The sequence below is a fragment of the Anopheles stephensi genome, chromosome 3 (genome assembly GCF_013141755.1).
Source record: "Anopheles stephensi strain Indian chromosome 3, UCI_ANSTEP_V1.0, whole genome shotgun sequence".
Taxonomy (NCBI): Eukaryota; Metazoa; Arthropoda; class Insecta; order Diptera; family Culicidae; genus Anopheles; species Anopheles stephensi.
In genome coordinates this window covers 57100576-57122786 of record NC_050203.1, presented here as the reverse complement: position 1 = coordinate 57122786, position 22211 = coordinate 57100576, and the positions used below count along the sequence as shown (strand labels likewise).

General features: G+C 45.8%; 1 protein-coding gene across 17 annotated transcripts in view; it reads left to right on the top strand.

Annotated features, from left to right (window-relative positions):
- The window catches only part of LOC118509260 (neural-cadherin), a 234516-nt gene that overhangs the window by 182988 nt on the left and 29317 nt on the right, over window positions 1-22211 (top strand). For 11 of the 17 annotated variants that reach the window (XR_004905852.1, XM_036049605.1, XM_036049603.1 and 8 more), the window contains 3 exons: window positions 1716-1831; window positions 3485-3649; window positions 16989-17126. Coding sequence is in view for 16 of the 17 variants with exons in the window: in XM_036049605.1 (XP_035905498.1) it covers window positions 1716-1831; window positions 3485-3649; window positions 16989-17126 (419 nt within the window). In the remaining variant the exon portion in view is untranslated. Of the gene's footprint in view, window positions 1-1715; window positions 1832-3484; window positions 3650-5311; window positions 5471-16988; window positions 17127-22211 lie in introns of all 17 variants that reach the window. The other 6 variants (XM_036049609.1, XM_036049607.1, XM_036049608.1 and 3 more) reach the window with 1 other exon arrangement.

The following is a 22211-nucleotide window of genomic DNA, read 5'->3' as shown; positions in this document are numbered from 1 at the left end:
AATTTTCATTTCCGGGCAAAACGGATCAGTTCTGGGAACATGCATAGTGGTGTGTGTGTGTGTGTTCTGTTGCTGTGTTCTCATAGAGCAGAGGGTTAAATTTTAAGCGCCAACAGCAGTATTTATGTTTTTCCACCATTATTGTGGCCATTTTTGCTCTTCTTTTTGCACATTTGTTCTGCCTCGTATTGGTGCAGAATTTTTTTAAATCATGCATAGCTTCGTGTATTTTTATTTTTAACAATTGTTTTAAACAACACTGGCCCCAGACGAGTAAGCACAAAAATATATCAAACGGTTCAACTTCAACGTATTGTCACTGGCATGTGCAATGTGTTTCTATTGAAATTGAAAAATAACATGTGCTGCTGATAGCAAAAGGATCGAACGAACTTTTTGGCAGGTTATTTTGTGGCTTGGGTACATGGATCAAACAGCTCTCCCACGTTACAGCCAAAAGCTCACGGAGCACCGGTTTCGGTGATCGTTTGGGGGCGTTTTGGCAGCCGGGTCGTTGAGTTGAGGTTCTTGGAAGGTGAACCTTCCAATTGGCACACTTTGCATCCGCTTATCGCTTAAACCTGCTACCTACCAAGAATCGGCCACCGACACTGTTGCCGAATGCTGCTCACCCCAAAGCGGAGAACTTCAACCGGCGGTTGGGTGTGTTGCTGTCAGCTTTAATCGTAACGTACTTTGACACTTTAATCCCGGCCACAGTTATTGTTGTGCGGGAGATTTTGGTATGACGACGTCGACGACCGAGCGCAAGGTGGTGGCCATTATTTGCATCATCGTGTGAAAAGCACGAAATGCTTCTGCTGCCCTCTCCTTGTCCTGACATGCTTTCCTTCCTCCTGCTGTCGACAGTATAATGTAACGCACGGACCAGGAACTTCCCAACAGTGGCAGTGTAGTATTTATTTTCCTTTGATGTTCCGGCATGCCTGCAAAGTGTCAACGTAGGCAAGGTAAAGTGAACTCCGGCTTTGGTTGGGTTCACCTTTCGTTTCTTTACGACGACTACCTACGGTGCTAGCTTTTTGTTTACCACACCACCATGAGCACAGCTGTCGCATGTATTTCTGTAAGGCTCCAACTTATGGTTCGACTTTCCCAATTTGCCTTCTCGCAACCCACAGCAAAATCCGTTCTTTTCCCACCAGAGATTGATCTTTGATTGTGTCCAAACATTACTCTGTTTGTATTTGAATTTACCTCTCACCACTACAACCGTATTTAGATGTGTTGTAAAATGCTGTTTTATTTTACATTTAACAACACAAAGAAAAATCGTTCAAGCTTTACCATCTGCCTTTTGTTCAATGTGTCGTGGGAATTGCATTTATTCCCTAGAGTAGCTAATTCGGTTCTAAAATCTTCCACTTACTTTTCGGAAGCTTTTCTTGACGAATTGAAAAACTCGCTGCCGGAAGACAGTGGAAGACATATGTTTGAAAACAAGTGCTATCGTGATACGTGTCGGCATAAAGCGCAACGAAATGCGTCCGTTATATCCCGATAAACACGGAGACTAAAGCATCACCTCAACACACACTGCGAACAGACACTGATTGAGTGATCACAATGTGTGTGTGTGTGTGTATTTAAACTGTTGTCTCTGTTGTATAACCTCTTTCCATACACGGTTTCCATTCATGCACCTGATGTTTAACCCAATTTTCTTCCTTTTTCTTTCCTATTCTTCCAAACAGCGTCGCGTATTCGATATGAGATCACGAGCGGTAACATAGGCGGTGCCTTCGCCGTCAAGAACATGACGGGCGCTATCTACGTCGCCGGCGCCCTAGACTACGAGACGAGGAAACGAGTAAGTACAAGCAGCGTTTTGATTGCGGCACACGTTTTTGTGCAGCTCTTTCGCCTACCAAAGCGAGTGATCACTTTTCGTGCTAAGCGTGAACGGTGAGCTACCGGGCGCCTCCATCACTACGAGGCACCAGGCGCCTCCATCGTGCAAGGTGAAAACGTACCAAATGTGCACAAAGAACATGCTGAACACAACTCCCCGACATGGAATTATTTTTATTCGACATTTTATTGCTACAGTTTATGGGTAACCACGCTGCTCTCTACAATGCCGACGTTTATAAGTGGTGCCCTGAGTGCGTTTCTATTTGTTTATGCGTTTGTTTGGTTTGGTTCGTTCGTTTTGGTTTTTTTTTGCTTTTCTTTTTCTTTCGTTCTACACATGTGATATTCCCGTGCACGTACAAAGTGCATCGATTTACGTTATCACACCTATCGTGCGGTTCGATCGGGCGGATGAAAACCGGCCAAGTGTTCGATCTGCGTGCAGTTTTATATCATCGTTTATTCCTCCCAGGAGTGACAGCAAAGAAGCAAAAACACACACGAACGAAAAACGACCGACGACGACGACGCAGCAAAAATCAAATAGGTAGATTTATTATTTTTACGTGCTTTCCGGTACGGAAGCGTACGTTCACACATCGAATGCTGGTGTGCGTTGCGACGATGACTATAAAGCTGGCAGTAGAAAGCGAATCAAAGCAGCAAAAAAGTGCTGCTGAACGCAGAAAAAAAAGAAATGTTTAACTCTTCCCAGTATAAATATATTATCGCTCGACTCAATAACCGACATAACATTTCGATCGTTTTGCGCATCGTTTGCATAGTTGCGTGCGTGTGCAGGCAGTGATTAATCGCAACAATGATGTGGAAAATTTATGCCATATTAAATCTGGCCCCGCTAAAAACGATTGAAAATTGAAAGCCCTTCATTGGAGTGGCCGTAAGATGGGATGTTTAAATATTACGACGACAGAAACGCACTCAGACATCCTTATCGTCGACGAAGAGCATCGAAGAGAGCACGACATTGTTTTTTGCGGATAATCAGGTAATGGGCGATTTCCTGCCGTGAATTGACATAAAACCATACTCACATGGTGTATCGGTATTGAAGTGCCTGTGGCAGCAAATTCGGTATCGAGAACAAAGTTAGCTCTTGTGTCCCAGATTGGTTTGTTCGTCGCAGCTTACAGAGGAAACCATTTTATGGCTATTGTTTATGAGCGATATGCCTCGTTTTTTTGCGATATATTTTCGAACCAATAGCGTACATTATGCTCGATTGTTGCTAAAAGTTCACTCTGCGTTGATTGAACTCCCCGAGGGTCAGGATAATAGCTTAACGCAGCGGTGGTCAATGGCTTTTCTAATCCATTTGTAGAATGTAGTTCACAGCCCAGCCCGAGTCACGGGCTTGTGTTGGGGAGCTCCGAGAAATGGTACACCCAACCCCCAGGATTTATGTCGCGTAACCATAGGAAAGTGGGTCCGTTTGACGGATTGCGAATCCCGCACAGCTTTCACCATTCATCAAAATGGACCACCTTGGATGGAGCTGGTAGCAGCGTTTATCCTCTCGCACCCATTAATCCGTTCCGTGTCTCTTCCTATACTTCAATGCTTTCTCACACACGCACGCGTGCTCCAGTACGAACTACGTCTCGCAGCATCGGATAACCTGAAGGAGAACTACACGACCGTCGTGATTCACGTAAAGGACGTCAACGATAATCCGCCCGTTTTCGAGCGGCCAACGTACCGAACGCAGATTACCGAAGAGGACGATCGGAACCTACCCAAACGTGTCCTGCAGGTCGAACATGCAATTTCGCTCAATACCTCCTGCGTTTCGTTTTTTTTTTTTTTTGTTATTCCTGCATCACTCCCTTTTGTCCTCATTTAACTTCAGCAGCATTGAGTTCGTTTACCTCGTATCTGAACCGTTTGGAATTTCCATAATGCAACCCTTCTCGTGTGTAGTATTGCTTGAACTTTCATATAATAGCACCATTTTTTTGTCCAAATGCTCATTCAAAAATTGTTTAAAACATCCTTTTTAATATCGCATGGTTGGTCAACAGATTTCCGCCGTTTTCAAAACTTTCAGATGGCTTCAGGGGTATCGTACACAGCAGCACTTTTGCTAAAAATTTAATATTCAAACACTTTGTACGCGGCATCGGTTACGGCGGAGGAAAATATTATTCTATCACCATGGGCTGTTGTTCAGTGAAGCCTCATTGATCGCATCGGATAATTAATGTTTTACAGGTATCGCAAGTTTACGTATCACAATGTCGTGCACAAGGTCACACATTCGTGGTAATAAACACTTCTGGTGCGTGTTTTGCGTACGCATAGCTTAAAACATCGCATAATGCGATTATCTTTTCGTGGGCTCACGAAACCCATCATCAGCATCATCACCGTCCACGAGACCGTCTGACGACGGTTGACCAAGTCTACCCCGTACCATATGTTTCGCTAATGTTCGAAATCAGATTTACAACTGATTAAATTTTATCACCTAATTTCCATCGGCAACAACACCGATGCGTGTGTTTCCCACGGAGCGAGCGCGAAACTACCGCTGCAGCGACCTGCGGGCAATTCTAAATGGGCTATAAAATTGATAATTCATTTATTTTCCATAACTCATTGACAGAAGGTTCCCAAGCGACCACCCCTGGTTGGCACTGTTTTGATACTGCTCCCGGACTGCGGTTTTGTTGCTGGAAGGGAAGCAGAGTGGACCCAGATTGGTCAACCATGGATCGTGGTTTGGTCCGTTTTCAATCGGTGCCATGAGAGCTCCGTAGCTATTTATTACGAAGCCAGGTGTGCCAGGATGACCAGTGGTATGGAAGTGGGAAGTCCGGACGCAAGCTGGGGCAGAATTCATGAACCTGCTCTCGGATGTACCCTCGTTGCCGATAGTTGACGAAACTGCCGCAGAATTCCCGCCGACCCCCGCTGAGGCTTCCCAGTGTCGAAGTTTTCCCACCGCAAATCAAACAGAAAGTAATCGTAAATATTTCATCATGGCGGTTCCGGCCTGTCTTCCTGAAGTCTTCCCAACCGAGCACCGAGTTTGATGTGCGCCCGTGCTGATGTAAATTACCATCTCCGCTAAAAAAGGAGCGAGAGTGAGCCCACGCCAGTCCGGGTGCAGCTGTGTTGTAGGCCACGATTTTCCGCGGTTTTTTGCCAATGGGCAGATCGGCTTACAACTTGTTGAATAATGTATGCTCGCTCCAGTTTTACCGATCGGCTACTCTCGTCATCACTTTTCTTCGTGGCCCCTCGTTTTATGCTTCTCCGTTTCAATCACCCCCGGGGTACTTAATCGGATCACGCAGAATTTAAGTCCGCAAAACCTCTCCGCACAAAACACGATGGGAAGGCGTGCAGCAAACCGTTAACTAATTGCAACATGGTCTCTTCTTCCCCTCCTTTTTGCCATCCCATCTGCCAGTACCATCTGACGCTGGTCGCCTCCGATAGTTTGAACGAAAACGAAACGATCATTGTGATCAATGTTAAGGACGTGAACGATATGCCGCCGAGCTTCCCGCAGCAGGTCTACGAGCGCACCATGGATGAAGAGCTGGCCGTCCCGTTTCCGATTATGCAGGTTGTTCCCGATATACTATGCTTATAGAGCTCGTTTGGTGGTGGTGAGTTGTGGTATTGGTGGTGGTGCTCTTAGTGGCTGCCTATTGGTGACGGTGTCTTGCCGGGGAAATATTTCCCTTTGAATGGTTTTCGTGCGCGTAGTGGATGCTTCATATGCTGCTGCCTGCGTTACTGATCGATTCCTTCCTGTTTGCGCTTTGCCCTCACATTGCTCAGCTACTAAAGCTTCGCCCGGTTTATTCGCGTACACACGGTGAACATTAATCCATCCATCAAAGTGGTTGTGGAATCGAACAAAACCCTCAAGGCCTACAATAACTTTCAATATTATCTCCCTGTCCGCGTGACTCTCTCGCTCTCTCACTCAGTGGTCTGTCTGTTCGAAGTCACTGTACCATGGATTTCGTTTAACAGCGGTTACGTGTACCTATCGATGGCGGGAGCATGGGAGGCATGTTAATCGGCTTGACAGTTGGCGTAAATCGACTTCTCCGTAGGGCAGTAGGGAGCCTTATCGCTCGGTAACACCTACAGGCCGAACTCGGACCAGATCTGTCAGGCCCGACGGTTTGCCAGGGACAGCGATACAATAGTATTTCTGGTGATGGTGATGGTTTTCTGCACAATCGCTTTCTGTATAACTAACCTTCATTGTTGTGTAAAGTAGACCGTTGGCTTGACTGTTCTGCTGCAAGTAGCGAAGAAATTGACTCATAAAACACTATCAATATGGAATACTGTCTCGATAGAAAACTGCTGGCTGGTTGATATACTTTAATCTTTTAATATTTCTTTATCTGTACAAACCCCTGAACTTCCCATCCGTTGAACACATTCTACATCGTGTTTCCTATCTCCGGTACCTGGAGGCGTCAACCGCTCAACGTCAACAGTGAAGTGTAGGATTAATTAAATAATATTTGCTTCACGCTACCGCTAACCGTTTAACGTACGCCACATTGCACATTCTTTGTTCCTCGGTACGCATAGCAGTGACATTGGTTTAATTGTGTTTGACGACACTGGTGGCGCCGCCAGTTTTCTAGGCGCTGTGTTTCAGCGAACCGTGTGTACCACGAATCATTTCAACCAGGTTCCAGGTACTTTCCGTCCTTGTGTACCTCGCTCAAACACGACTTTCTTCAAACAACAACACACTGCGAAGGCGTTCTTGTACAGTTTGGTTGTTTAAAACTTGTTCGTTTTTTTTTCCTCTCTTTTCTACGAAATAACTGTACCACTTGCTTAAATCTTTCCCTTTTTAGAGCTAATGGTGCTCCTGCGCCAAGAGATGGCCCTTTTCGTAACAATGTTCAAAATCCCGTTCCGAGAAGGTTAGCGTGTGGTTTTTGTTGACATTAAAGTTACCATTTCTCGGGAAGAGCTGCTGTGGTGTGCTGTGTTGACGACGAACGGATTTTCGGACGTTAAGTCTCCCTTTTACAAGCTGCAAAGTTTTGTCCTAATGGGAAAAGCAAATGTTATGCAATCGATTTGGTTTTGTACTTTTTAAGAAGAAAGATTTCCTTTTCTTCACGCATGTCAACGCACGATGCGTTCACAGTCGCGTAAAATTGAATGATTGAAAAGGGGGGGTGAATTTGCTTTTGTCGCCTCTGCAGCTCGATCGCACGCTGCACAGCACATCTACTGTCAATCATAAGCAGTTCAGGTGACTAACTTTTTCATTCGATTTCACACTTTGACAAGTGCGGTTCGAAATGGCGAACCAAACGAGTGTAAGCTGGGGCATTCGAGAGGAAATTGCATCTCTCTCGTGTTGGTCCCGCCACCGACAGTGGCGGTGCTCGAACGAGTGACATTTAAATGGCAGTACCACCAGGTACAGCTGCACCAGGAAATAAGGCCACCAGATCATGCATTATCCTACCGCATAAGGTCTTGAGGAACTGAGTTTTTTTGCCGGGTTTTTTTTTTCATTCCTTAAAGGGACCTAGCTGCTTCAAGCAAGTGAGAAGCAATACGATTTTGCATATCCACGCCCGTCGACGCCGACGTATGTGGGCGTTGGACTTGAAAATTCAATTATCTGCTACTCAAAAATTGAATCACGGCTAGGGTGAGAGCGATAGAGAGAGAGAGAGAGTCGGTGTGCGCGAGAGCTTCAACGATTGACGTTCGTTACATCGTCATCCCGTGCGGTACCGCGACCCGGCTAACGAAAAAACATTCCACACAAGCTGAGATGGCATTCCTTCCGAGGCAGTATTCCGTCATATTTGAGCACCGTCTCAGCCGTTTGCTGCCTGATCTGTTCTGTTGCGCCCACCGTGTAGACCGTTTCTACCGACGGCAGCACACAACGGCAGCAGCAGTTTTTCTTTCGCTTTTTTGTCATAGAAAAACAAATCAATCCACTCAACATTAAAACGACAGCACTGTGACATTGCTCTATGTGCTTTGTGTGTGTGCTTGGAGTATGGTTTACAAATAAAAGAAATGCAGGAAAAAAAGCGGCTAGAAAAGCGAATGTTTCATCCGGGAATTAATTCGATATTTATGCCAAGGACAACACGAACAACAGCGGCGACATTCGTGGTTCGTGGTCCTTGTCCCGTTCGTGGTAACGAATAAGCATTCCTGGAAACGTTTTGTCCTTCGCCCTCGCTCGGGTAGGTCGCCTTGCACCTCTCGCCGGATTACGGCTTTTCTATTGCTTGCAGCTGTGAAGGGAGGGAAAATGCAAAAGAAAGGCGAGCAAGAAGAGAGCAAAAATCTCACTCCCGGTCCATTTCCGATTGAATCGTCCTTCGACGTCCGGTGTTCTCCGGTGTTTTTTCTTCATTCCGGCAAGAAAGTCGTACCGTGTGGCGAGCACAAAATTAGTGGAAAACAAGACAAGACAACAACGAAAAAAAAGTGTGTACACTCACACACACTCATTCAATTTCTCGATTCTAACAAGCCGCAAGCCACATGCAATAGTTGCTTGCTGTCCATCCGAGGAAGGAAAAACGAATTTTCTTCTATCAAATCAACCGTTCCGTCCGTTTCCATGGTGTTATGGGTCGTTTTTTTTTTTCTTTTCTTCTTCTTTCGATCGGTTTCTTACTTCTTACTCTGTACCACGGCTGTTTCTTGTCCTCTCGAGGTCTTTGGGGACAGTGTCGCCAGTTCGACTTCGTGTTCCGTTTTGGTCGATGTTTCATTATCAAATTGCGTTCATCGGCAATCACGCAAATGAAGCTTACCATCAGGTCGAACGATATAAATCCGATGCGAGCGCTTTTTCGCCTGGCTGGAGTGTAACAATCGCTAGCGCTGTGTGTCTAAAACGGGAGCAAAATTGTGCGTTGGTCCGTTTGTGCCGGCGGACCAAATATTTGAATTAAAAGTTGAGGCGACCGTGATTGGATGGAACAAGAGCACCCACACACACTCATGTGCCGGCGGATAATGGGCATGGTCATTAATTGTAATTTCGGAAATATCTTGCTTACATCACGCACTAGGTTACACGGCTGTATCCGTGGTGATATTTAAGCTAAAGCTCTCTTAGCCGCACGAAATGTGCCAAATATCCTTTCACTGCTAAAATTGCACCGCTTTTTTAACCATTAATTTCGGGCAAGCTTTTAAGCGGCTCGTTTTTGTTCCCGGCGCGGACCATCAAAGTTGAAACTGCGCGCACACCATCCGCATTCCAATTTACGAATCCGAAATGATATTTCCCCTTTTATGTGGTACTTAGGCAAATTTCCATCACTATTCTGTCGACTACATGCTGCCATGTGCGTAAAATGAGGCCTCCAGATTTAAACGCCTCCCTCCCTTAAACCTATAACACTTCGAGTGCGCTCACAACACTAATGGATATTAAAGAGTGCGTAATGCACAATGGCACTTTCGTGTCGATGCTAGCGATAATCGTTCGCGAGCGATCCACGTTTGAAATTCGTCACGGTGACTCGGTGGCTCTTGGCTGGAGGGGGGCGCTTGGTAATCTTCCCCTTATGGGTCGGTTCGGTATCCGATAGGATCTTCTCGCATCGACAAACGCTAAGTAGCGTCAATAACTTTAAACGATACGCCGTTCGGCACGGGACAACAATTTTCTTTCTTAAGTCACCGAAGCAACGCTGTACCGTTCGCGAAGACGCGAAAGTTGTTCACGGTGTTCTTGGTTATTTTTAACGCACCTTTTGCTGAGCATCTTCAAAGAACTTTAGCAGCGAGTTTGAACCCGGTGTGTGCGTCGGTGCTGTCTAATGAACGGAAATTAAGTAATTTACCTGATGGCAGCCAGCAGGGGAAGCACGGAAGCACGGCTGAGTTTTAATGATGAATCGCTGACCGACACAACCTTGCCGTGGTGGCCAGCTCGGAATGACGAATGCGATGCAGAAAATTACCGTTTTTTTTAACCGTCTTGCTGCTGCTTTCTTTGGGAGTTTTCCATCGGCTTCCACTTGAATGCCCCATCGGACAAGACTGGTACAGCGTGTGTATTGGATGGGTGGAAAATCAGAAGCCCGAGATCACAAGTAGCAGTGACAGCGTGGAAAAATTGTATCTTTTTCCCTCCTCTACAGGAGCGCAGGGTGGGGCGAGCTTTGGAATCCGACCGACCGATTCACTGGTGGTGTTTGTTCACTGGTCGTCCAGCGAGAGAGAGCGAAAAAAAAGAATCTGCAGAACGCAGAAACGAAAAGCATTCCAACTTTCCAAATTCAATTAAAATCTCGTTAGAACAATTTGTTCTAGGCAACAGTTTTGTCCATTTTTCCGGCCAGTTTTCTTTTTTCTTTGTATGTGCCAATTTTCTTGTTGCACTTTTTTTTTGGGGGGATTATTTTGCGCTCGCATTCCCCACTCGGTGCTATCTCTGACAACTAGCAACATTTTCTACGTGTATCTGTTCAACTTTCAACCTACCGATCATTTGCCTTGCTTGTTCTCTCTCTCTCTCTCTCCCTCTCTCTCTCTCTCTTCCGATGTTCCGATTCTTTTAAGTTTTATTTGAACACAGTGGTCGGTGCTTTACTCGTTCTTGGTTTTTTTTTCTCCTTCTCCAAAGTTTCCTTTTATTCACTGCATTTTCTCCCTCATTCAAGCATCACAAAAATTGTGCACGAATAGCTCCGGGCTGCGCGAAGCGTCTTCTTACTGGTGTTTCCGTTCGCATTACTTGCCCACGTTTCCGGCTTCGCGAATCGGTCTGCAAATGCAGCTACTGTCAGTTTGGTTCATCGCGAGTGAAATTTATGAACATTCTGTTTGGAGCCACAACACGCGCCACTGTCGGACTTTGCAGTGTTGCCCCTGAAAGCCTGACCAGCCGCGGAGTAAGGAGTAACCGGAGTTAGCCAGCTATCGCCGAACGCGTAGAAACGCACGCACATACAATCGGTGGCATTGTGGTAGCTTGATGCATCCTGGCAACAGTAGATTCTAGTGCAAAGCTATTCATGGGGAAGCTTGTTCATGGGGAGTAAGTTTGCGTTTTTCATTCCTGTTTCCCGGAAGCTGTGTTTGCATTGCTATCCGACCAACCTAACACAACATGACGAATTGTTGGGTTTTCGTGCTGGAGGAAAATATTTTAAAGAATGCTTGAACATAGAAACTGTGCCGGTGTTTCATCTAAACCTAACCCGAACTAGTCGGTCGTCGGGAAAAGAAGGACCCGGTTTGATGGATGGACAGTTTTCGGAATTGAAATGTTATTGTTACTTTATGTTTTGCTATGCTACCCTCCCACCCACAATAACGTTACATTCTTGCTCGCTTTGCTCCGGCAAAGGTGCAACATCAAAGGTCGGGTGCTAAAAATTTGACAAACCAATTCCGTTTCGAAGTGGAGCAAAGAAAGAGGCCCAACTACAGAAAAGCTTAGTAGGTTCGACCGGCCAAACCCCCCTCACCCCATTCGTTTGGGCCAATTGACAAGAGCTCATTTGTTTGATGAATTATGCATACCACTTGCTGAGAAGGAGCAAAGATAAGCAAACAGAACAGCTTTTCTGGCCATGTAAAATTGGCCCAAGACAACAAAATAAATGACAAAACCATTCACCTCACTCGGATGCGAGGTGGTCGGTCCGTCCGACTCGGTTTTGGCCCTCGGTTTTTAACACAATCTGTTCCTACGGACGTGATGCGGACAAGATGAATGGGCAGCAGTTTGGTTTGCAAATTGAAGGAATGATCAATTGCAGCTTATAGTGTTGTTGGTTCTGGTATGACGTACTTTGCTTTCTGCTGTCGTAAACACCGACTATTGCTCCACCAGAACTCCTGAGCTATCGAGAATTTCGTGCAGGGGATCGCTTGCATTTCTCGAACATGCTTTCCAAATAAAGGGAGTTGGCTGAGAAATTTGTGCAATCATCAGCACAATTATGACAGCTTACGGAAGTCTGTCGAAATCGATTGCTTTTTGCAATGCCCCGTTTCACGCTACTCACACACATGAATAACGCCCAAAACTGGTAGCAACGACTGCCACGCATTCTAAAAAGCAACAACAAAAAATGAAGACATCTCTTTCTACCAACCCGCAAGGCGCTTGCTGTTAGAAACGTCTGTGTTACTGGCAATAAATCATTTCGCATAAATACGGTGAAAAGAAATCGGAACGTGCCAGAGCATATTTTCAGCTTTAGGTTTCGGTTGGACGAAAAATCCTTTTTTCGTCCAACGTACGTCGTATCCTTTTTTTTTTTTTGGTCCGGATATATGGAGGGTGGTGCACTTTTGCCAATGGCGAGTTCCTCAACACCGAACTGACGTAACATTATTTAGGTGATTTGGTGTTGTTTTTTTTTTGGTATCGATGAATATCGTCTCCGTTGACCTTATTGTGCATCATTACCCATCATAGCAGTGGCTGGCATGTGCATCCTATCCTACCGGAGCCAATGTTGCCCAAACAGCTCCACTCATCCAGAACAACTGCGCTAGTGCTTTTTCTTGTCGCTACTGTGCCACACTTTCCTGCAGTATCCGCTGACGGGAAAGAATTACCCCCCGGGTTTCAAAGAAAACCAATTACCGAAAGCTTTCCGCGAGCTAAACTTACAGAGTATGTTGTATATTCTTTTTTTTTTTTTGGTGGGGAAACTATCGACCGATAAAACCAAAAACGAAACAACAATTTTGCAACTACTGATGATGATGGCGTCGAAGAAGTAGCGCGTGATAGTTGACGATAGCAGTGAAAATCGAATGGGATGCTAAATTACAAAGTTTCTGGTACCGTTCAACCGCAGCCGTTCGACAGATTTCGTTACAAAACTATGGTGCCCCCAGTCTACCCGATCCCTTTCACTACTTCAGCGATGTACGGTTCACTAAAGACAAGTTAAGGCCTTCCCTAAGATTCAATATTTCATCCTGAGCGGGCTTTGTAGTGCGATCTTTTCTTGCCCGGCGAAAGGTGAGCTTGCCATTCCACAAACGAAGCGCTAAGAACCGAACCGATGAAGTGGTAGCGAGAAGATGTTGATTATCTACCACCGCGCACTCCCATTGCTCCCAGCGTGAAACACTTTGGAACTCCTTCCTGAAGACTCTCACACCGGATCATCCGAATAGTTCGCAACGGTGGTTCGTCTCCCATCCAGACAGGCAGCGCAGACGAGGTTATCTGTCTGGCTAAGTTATCGTAGATATGAAATATGAAAATTACTTTTCTCACTCCACCACGCGGATCACGGTACGGTGGTTCACCTGCCACCCGATACTCGATCTGGGGTGGGGTGGGAGGTTTTCTTTTTTGTGTTATTATCCAACTTTTCCCAGAAATTGGAAGAAAAGCTCGCCAAACTCGGTTGTTCGTCTTGGCGGCTCACAGATCCCAGTTGAGTGGTCCACATTTTTTTGGCGAAGAACCCTTCAGAATAAAGGGACCCTGGCGCAGGCATACTTTTCGTTGTGTGCTTTTAAAACAAAACACTTTAAAAGGGTGGCGCTACTTTTATCGTGACACTGCACGCAAGATTTCCACCCCCCTCCCAACCGATGGTAATGAAAATTTAAGTTTCACAAATGTTATAAAATGTCGTTGCGACCTTTTGCGATGTTTCTGTGATCAGTGATGCATGATACATGTAGTTCTTTCATGTAAAGTTTTTCATATGCTCATATGCGTTGAAGTATTATAAGCAAAAGCCACTATTAAGCTTAATATGCACCTATATTCCACTTAACACAGCTTTAAAATTTAACCTTTTCCGAACCGGCGCTGAAGCAGAATTCTAACGAACGCGTTGTTCATATTCAACCAAACAACAAGCGTATAGAGTTTATTCAACAGCCATCAAAAAGTTCCTATGAGCCTACACGATGTGTGGTTGCGGAAGTAAAACAAGCAACAAAAAAAGGCCCCCTCGGAACCACCCCCTAACCCACCGATGTATTTCCGCATCCGGCACCGGCAACCATCACCGGCAGCGATGGAAAACACCCAGACGGAAGCAGTAAATTACATCAGCTATTATTATCCAAAACTATAATCAACCGAGGGAACCCTCATAAATTCCCACTGCGCCGATGATGCAAATGCTTAATAAATTTCCCACCCCATCCCATCCTGCTGCACTTTTTGCACACACCCTTCCGAGGAGCATCATTTCATCAGGCGGAATAAAGCTGCCGTGCAATTGGAGCCTTAAAACACGGAAAAACTCAAAACGATCCTATTTTTAAACTGGCAAATCGAACTCGTAACCCATTTACACAAGGGGCACACTGACACTGCCACGTTAATTGCCTTTCGAAGTGATACACGATGCACTGTACCGGCCCCAGCATGCGTACACCACTGGGAAGTGTGAACAAATTGAAACAAATCACTAATTTGTAGGAACACTTTCCCCCTGTCGGTCCATTAGGTAGCACCGGCCCCCCTTTTTTTACACCAACCGCTCAGGTCCGACCAACAACGAACGATCCCACCACCGGGGGATCTGCGTCTAATTGCGCTCCACTCGATAGTTTTGTATGTGTGTGTGTGTGTGTGTTTTTCGTGATTAAATCGACATGAACCTTTCCGAACGTGCTTAATTGCATTAGCCTATCAGAGCTACTCCATCTCGGGACAAATGTCGAACATATTTTCGGCACTTGTAATGCTGTTACCGAGCGCGTGTTTTCGGCAGTCGGGACATCATAAAATCGAAAAGTTATTTGCTGATTATAGTTTCATCTAAATGTGCCCCTTTTTGCTATTATCCTGATTAAAACCCAAATTGAACGAGTTTAAAGTCACTTTGCTTTTGAGGTATGCAGATCAAATCGCTATGCTATTTTTGTAATTCAACCCATGTTTTGATCGCCATTGTACACACAAACATCACCTCCGTTCATCGCTCGTGATTAAATTTGCCTCTACCATCGAAGGCCATCTCACCGTATCGCATTGCCGAGCCACCGGGAAGACTAAGGCCATTGACGTTGTCTAGCGAAGCTGACAAGTAGGACACTGGTGCCTACCAAGCCCACCATAAATCAGCGCCTGATTTGCGCTGCCAAACCTTTATCGCCCCAATCTGCCGCAACAAATCTGCCTGACGTAATTTACACTTAATCGAAAACCGATCAAGCTTTCGCTGGGCCACGCAAATCACGCCAAGGCTGGACGATTAATTGGCGCTGGTTTGGTGTTTCCATCGCATCACCGAAAATAGATGGCCACAGTCTGGACGGAACGAGAATCGATGCTTTGATGAAGATAGAGAGCAAGAGCCTAGATTTGTGTTAACATCTAGTCACAACAGCGTTATCATGGTGAGCAGCCAGCCGAGTTGGTCTGATTTTCCGATAGGCCACGCAGCAGCATTATGGTTTGGTGACATAACGCTTAGTTGCGTTAACTTTTCACTTGACTTGACTGTGTTACTTTTCCGACGGACGCATATTGGAAAATTAATCCTCCAATAATCGAGGTATTATGTTTCCATATAAAAACACATTTTTTTACTTAAAGAATAGTTGGCTGACAGTTGGCCGTCTTCATCAATATGCTAATAATGCACGGTTGCGCTCCAATGCTAATGTGTCTTGCATTTAAATGAGTGGGCACAGTGTAAGTTCTCGATTCTCTGAAAATTACCGTCGCTTCGACACAACGCACCGGTTCCAGCGAATTGCAGTGAAGAAATGAGCCATCTTAGATCCAATTATGACGTGCTTTCATTCGTAAAATTAACTATGAAGAGTGCAAGATTATTCGATTCACTTCCAGTCCGGGGCAGCACACGCAATGCAATCCGTTAAGCTTCTTAGCACACTCACACACACATGCCTCGTTGTGTGCGTGCTGCTGCTCCTGTAGCAGACGATCGCATCGGTGGACCACATGGCTCCGGGGCCACGTATGTCACTCATTAGTGCTCCCGGTGCCAAGATCCTTTAATCCTGCCAAATGCAACTTGCGATACCTGCACCTCGGCTGAAAGATGCGCACACAGAACCCACGCAGCCTCGCGACAAAATAGTGTCATCAACGGAATCCTTTTGATCCGAGCGCTAATTAAATTCTAATCCATCCTCTCCCTGCACGTTAGGCCTTTTTATGAGTGTGAAAATGTCAACCGGGAGATGGCACCAAATATACGGGCCATCGCAACACACCTTTGCGCGTTGCAGCACGTACGTCCGCACGGTGCATCGCTTGATGAAAAGTTCTTTAATACAAGCTGCAGCACCAGAAACGAGCAGCCACTGGGATAAACGCATCGGAGCAGCTACAACACGTTTAACAGTCTAGCGGAGACTTCGTCCTCCCGAGTGTGCTTTCATGTCCAGCCGGGTGGAAAATGTATACCACCCGATACAGATGCTTTGTTTGCGAGTTACTCGAATTACTTCTTGCCCGGTCGTCTGTCCTATTCCGACCAGTGGTTCAATTTTGGAGCTTGTTTACCGATTCCATGCAGCATTCAAGCTTCAAAGAGCGTCCCATCGCATCCCAAACCGCAAGGTCTTGATTAGCGAAATCTAATCATCTTGAATCGTGTGTCTCTTTCGGCCAATAAAAGTACGACATATTCCACTGCAAACGGTGTTTATGTTGGCGCATCCACTGTTTCTTCACGTTTCCTGTTGTAAATAATTTAAAGTTAATTCATTTAAATTTCTATCCGCATCAGCTTCTCTTTACTGCCTATCCCTCCATGCCAGATCGGAGCTTCTTCTGGTGGTCAGCACAACTAACTCGAACGTCTTCTAATGGGAAATAGGAAAATCTGTTTGACTAACCATCGTACGCTCGTAGATTGCTTTGAGTTTGCTATTAGTACTAATCCCTTTATCCCGATTTGATTCGTTTCATCCAATTTGCATAAACCTTCCCATCCCCTGCAGCCGTTTGTGCATGCTGTAGATTAAATCTCGTAAAAATAGTTGCTCCCTTACAAGGAAGCCACAAAACCGCCTTACTGTCTCATCGAAGTATCATCACTGATTGATTCTTTTTTTTTTCACTTTTTTCATGCCCTCCGTACAACATACATACCGAACGAACATGCCCCGGCAATGTGGTATAAATACAGGTTACGGCTACCGACGGTGACAAGGATCGGCCCCAGAACATCGTCTACTTCCTTACCGGTCAGGGTATCGATCCGGACAATCCTGCCAACAGCAAGTTCGACATTAATCGAACTACCGGAGAGATTTTCGTGCTCAAGGTAAGTCACACTGCTCACCGTTCTTATTGCAGTCTTAATTAACTACGATCGTGTTCTCCCGTGTTCCGAACATCGTACGGTCAACATTGAACTTGGGCTAACCGTTGCTCTTCCGCTACGGTAAGATGCGTGTCCGTTTGCCGCTAGCTGTGTGTCTTTGGTGTCCGAAACATTCCACCAAACTCTTCATCCACTGTACGCTTTCAAGACCAATCGAACCGAAGCATCGTGTCCATCGCGTCTTTCAATGCTAGCAGCATCAGCAAGAATCCGAACAAATCGATAAACCGTCTCGGTTTCGCATCATTGCGATAGCGCTTTACCCACGGCACTACATCACTCCGTTGACATCGAGAGCAAATTGAATAGTTTCTGACCGTCGTGTGACCATTTGACTTCCGGCATGGCCCTGTCTCTCAGGAGCGCTATGCATGCAGAAATAGCTTGCGGGGCAACGAAGCATGCGAAAGTTTTCCCCCACTTTTCAACAGCTATAGACTCTACGGGGATTGGCTTAATCATACGACGACGGCGACGTCGGCGTCGGACGACAAGAATATTATGAGCATTTTCTTCCTCTCAATATGTGTCGGTTGCAGTGCCACAGCCAACGGCCAGCGGGTCCCGCGTTTCTTTCGACACCACCGTTTTGCAATAAGTATCCTCCGGTCCGATTTTCCGGTTCCGGTCGTAAGCTGTCATAAATCAAAAAACTTTGCACAATTTATCTTGCCATGTCCTCACATCGACATCGATATCAGTGCTGGAACTAATGCCCGGGGATAAGGTACGTTGGTGTCGGTGAGCGCTGAAGGGCAGATCGGTCGGTCGGTCGGTCGGTCGGTCGGTCGGTCGGTCGGTCGGTCGGTCGGTCGGTCGGTGTAGCAAAACGGCACACCGACGACGGAGGCTGTCAACATTCGTTTATAAAACGATGAAACTGCCGGAACTAATCTGCTTGCTGGTGGTCTTCCGGTAAATTAATGACTTCATCACATCGTTCGCAGGCAGATCACGCAGCGGCGGTGGTGGGCGATGGTGGACTTATTTTTCATTTTTCTTCCCGAGAACCGAGAAGTCATAAATTCAAATGAGCGATTTCGAGCTTACCGATGCGAAAAGTTGGCTCGCGCTCTAATTGGATGCAATTTAGGGCGCGTCAAAGCGCGTGCTGCAATTAAAATGCTTCTTGCGAAATTTTGCGTCGAATGTGTACAAAGTTTTTTTTTTTGTGGAGGGTGATCGCTACGGAGATGGTGTGAAACTGTCTGCAAGATAATATTCTTTATGTTATCTAAGAGATGGAAGCAAAATCCTTCTATCCATTTCATAGCGGATAGCGGTGGACAGGCGTAACAATGATTTACGATACCTCCAAATCGAATGCCATCAAACTTTTCCACCAAAGAAAGCAAACAACTGTCAAAAGATAAGAGCGCTCATCAGAATGCTACGCTCCAGCCCTTCAGCTTTCAACCAACCAACAAACCACCAACACCTGTTGAAGTCTCGGTTGATTTTTGAACAACTCGAAACTAGCAGTCCAACGCCATAAAGCTACTGGTGCTTCTTCACCGCTCAGCACAACTCACAGTCAATAAAGTTGGCCATTAAAAATACATTTGCGAAAAGGTTGACAAAAGTTTTTCCGCAACTACCACCGCAACCAGTTCCGGTGCTCGGTTGATGCCTTTTTTATGGCGTCGGAATGCTACTCAGTAGACACACTTACCACGTGCCATTTTACATGCCTCTAGAAGCGACCATTCTCTAGAACCATTCTCGGGAACCCTCCCTGCGAAGCACTTAAAAGTTAGCAAATTTAACGCTTGCACAGGAGCGGATCGATCACGGGCCGCAAACCCGAGAGTGAAACAAAAACATCGCAAAGAATCGAACATCATCCGTATGTCCTGTCGTACGGATGTATGTGTGCATTTTGTCACACAGTTCGTCATCTTGTGTTTGAGAGTGTATAGAACAAGGGGAACAAGTTTTTGGTCCACCTTTCAATCCCGCCAGTCAGTCTGCTTTGGAGCTACTTTGGGAAAAACTTTGCTCATTCTCTAGAATTCCTCAAAAACACACTCACACACACTCCTAGACATACGACTTTCGTTCTATCGATGCGTGAAATATGTGATCTTCCTTGGATTTGTGATCTCCGCCGTTGGACGTCAAGGGAACCTGCAGGCACGGTAACCAAAAGCCAGTCAGCTCCAGGCTTTTTCTCCGCAGGACACCATCTGTGAAGATCACTATTTATTCATCTGTACAGCACTCGTGCACGCTTCCGAAAAAAAAAACAGGACGACAAAAAGTTCGTCTTCAACTCGAACGCTCCACCGGTGGGATCTCGGTTACTTTGAATCGTATATTAAACGCATCCTGACCCGGGATGCCGGATGGGCCCAGTGGGAAGTAACAAATGAGAAAAGATGTCTCCAGACTTGCTTTTCCTTCTTTTTTTTTTCATCGCGCTAGCCGAAAACTTTGCTCTCTTCTACTTGTTTTATCCTTGCTTTTTTGTCCTTTTTAGCAGTAGCAAAAGGCCCCATTGCTTGTAGAGGTAAAGCAACATCGAAAAAAGCCCTGTCCCTAACGAGGCCAAGAAGGCAAGAAATTATACACCAATTTCCGAAATTCGGGAAACCCGGGAATAACGGAACCAGCAACCAGCAACCAAAAAAAAAACAACCCCCAGCATCCCCAATCGAGGGTACGAGGGTGAGCAAAACTTTGTCGGTTATCACCGCGGCCCTTGGCAGGACTCTCGGCCCAATGATGGTGAACGATGGCAAAAGGTTCAATAAATAATATTTAAGTCGACTCAGAAGGTACAAAAAAGTGGCCTCTTAAACATTGGATTCGTAGCGTAAAAAGAGTGTGCGTCTGTGTGTGTGTGTGTGTGTGCCCACTACTTTTCCCACCGGGAACAGCGAAGGAAAGCTTATGCGCAGCCACTTGTGCCAAAGTTGACCACTTTTTTGTCACTTTTTCTGCACCCACTCAAAGCACTGCCCTTTTTTTGCCAATCCAATGCAGGAACGGTGATGAGGTGCTGTGTGGTGAATAAAAGGTTGGAATATTTAGCCTGAGATTTCCCTTTACCCTCCGCCCTCGTCCTCCCATAATCATGCAGCAATCGCCTTCGCCTGGTTCCGGAAGTGTCACTCAAGGAGCAATAAAAGCTTGGCATAAAGCGGAGTTCTGCTTTAACTTGCCGTTACCTGGATCGGGGGAGGTTTAAGAATGATAGTAGAACTTACGAGGTAAACTTATCACGAACTTATCAAAAGGGCTGTACAACAGCGAAAAAAAAAGTGTCATAGCAGTTCTTTACCGACTTTTGGCACAGAATTGCCTCTCTCTCTCTCGTTGTCTCGATTCTTTCTTCCGTAAAGACGTATAACATCGTAGTGGAAAAAAGAATCTGTTAAAGAAGCTCGCAGCAATATAATCGGCTAAGGGTTGCTGCGCGCTTGCTGCTTGCTCCCGTTTTCCTAAAGCACAACGTAATTATGATAAGCAGCCGAATTTGTGACCGGTTTCGTCCGGCCACCCCAATATACCCTCCATGTCCAGATGTCCCTCTATGAGAGGTCAACTTCGCCGTCACGAGGAACATTTTCATTGATGCATTTTTCATAACCCGCAGACATCTTGCGCAAACCATGCCATTCGCCCCGTTGTGCATGCGATGATAGGGAACCGAGGAACCGTCGTCGTGTCGCGGACCGGTGCCATCCCGAGAGTTTCGCCAGCATGCTTGGCAGCTTGGCTTGCTGTTTGCCACCGGCAGCTTAAGCTATCAAAAATTACAGGAACATTATGAAATTGTTTGCTTATTTTCGCCCGGTCCGTGTTTTTCGGCTCTTCGTGCCATTAAATGGGCCAACTAATGATAGTTAGTCTGCCCTGCCCTGTCGGGTCGGTTGTCGGTTGGAAATGCGGCCACCGGAACACACTCCCGCTTTAAGTGGTTTAATTTGGACACTTTGTATCCTTTAGGCTTGTCATCTTTCGTGCTTTACTTAGGTCGCATTTGCAGTAGAGACGAATAATTCTGACAGATGAACGAGGGAAATGCTCCCTGAACGCATTATAAATCTCTCAACCACTGGCTGGTATTAAAGCGTACCCAGTAAAACAATAATTAAACACGACACATCTTTTAGCTGGTTCTCTCGCCCAACCATCGCACCATTCTTGCGTATGATAAGTTTTGTCTATGGATTTCCGTTAACGATGCTTTCATACACTCAATTGACCATTCATTCATCCGCGGAAATCGAAATTTAATTCACTGTAAAAATGGTATTTTCGCGAAAAATGCCCCCTACCATACTTTTCCTGGGATGTCCGGGAGTAGCTCGCAACGCCCTTGTGTGGGGGTGAGTTTATGTTTGATGTTTTTATTTGCAATCGAAATGGAAGCTTGAACCGCCATTTATTTGTGTACGGTTTATCAATCAGTTGTGTGTTTTATTGGATTTCTCAATCGATATACCAACATTTTCCGATCGTGGGGCGGGAGAATTTTTTTCCCATTTTTCATTCTACCTCATTTTCCGTACTGCTGCTGGTGGTGGTGGTCGTTGTCGTAGACACCATAATCCAACACTTTTTGCCACCGGGCAAAATGGTGAAGGTTTTTGAAGCAGCCCAAATTGATCCGATTCTTTCCGTAATCCTTGCTGTCGGATGTGGGAAGGAAATGTCCTCCGCGGTGGTGCGTGTTGTTGGGGTCTTGCGGCGGTACGGGTAGGTCACTGGCATGCAGACAGCCCGAAACCTCAATCTCTGGGCTGTACATTTAATTTGATTTTTGTGTTGCTTTCATTGCTTTTTTTCAATTTCTCGAGCGATCCCTTTCCGTACCTCTTTCTTCCCATGCGATACCGTACGGAGCGTTGTACTGTTGTGTCCCTTCAAAAAACGGCTGTCGAAACACGGTCAGAGCACTGAGCTCGTCTGTTTGCCATTGTTTCTGACGCCGAACCAAAGCGGTTGCCATTTTTTAACGAATGTTTCGCGATGCAGAGGCTTTTTTTTCTTGCTCCACGCCGTACTACCCTCTAACGA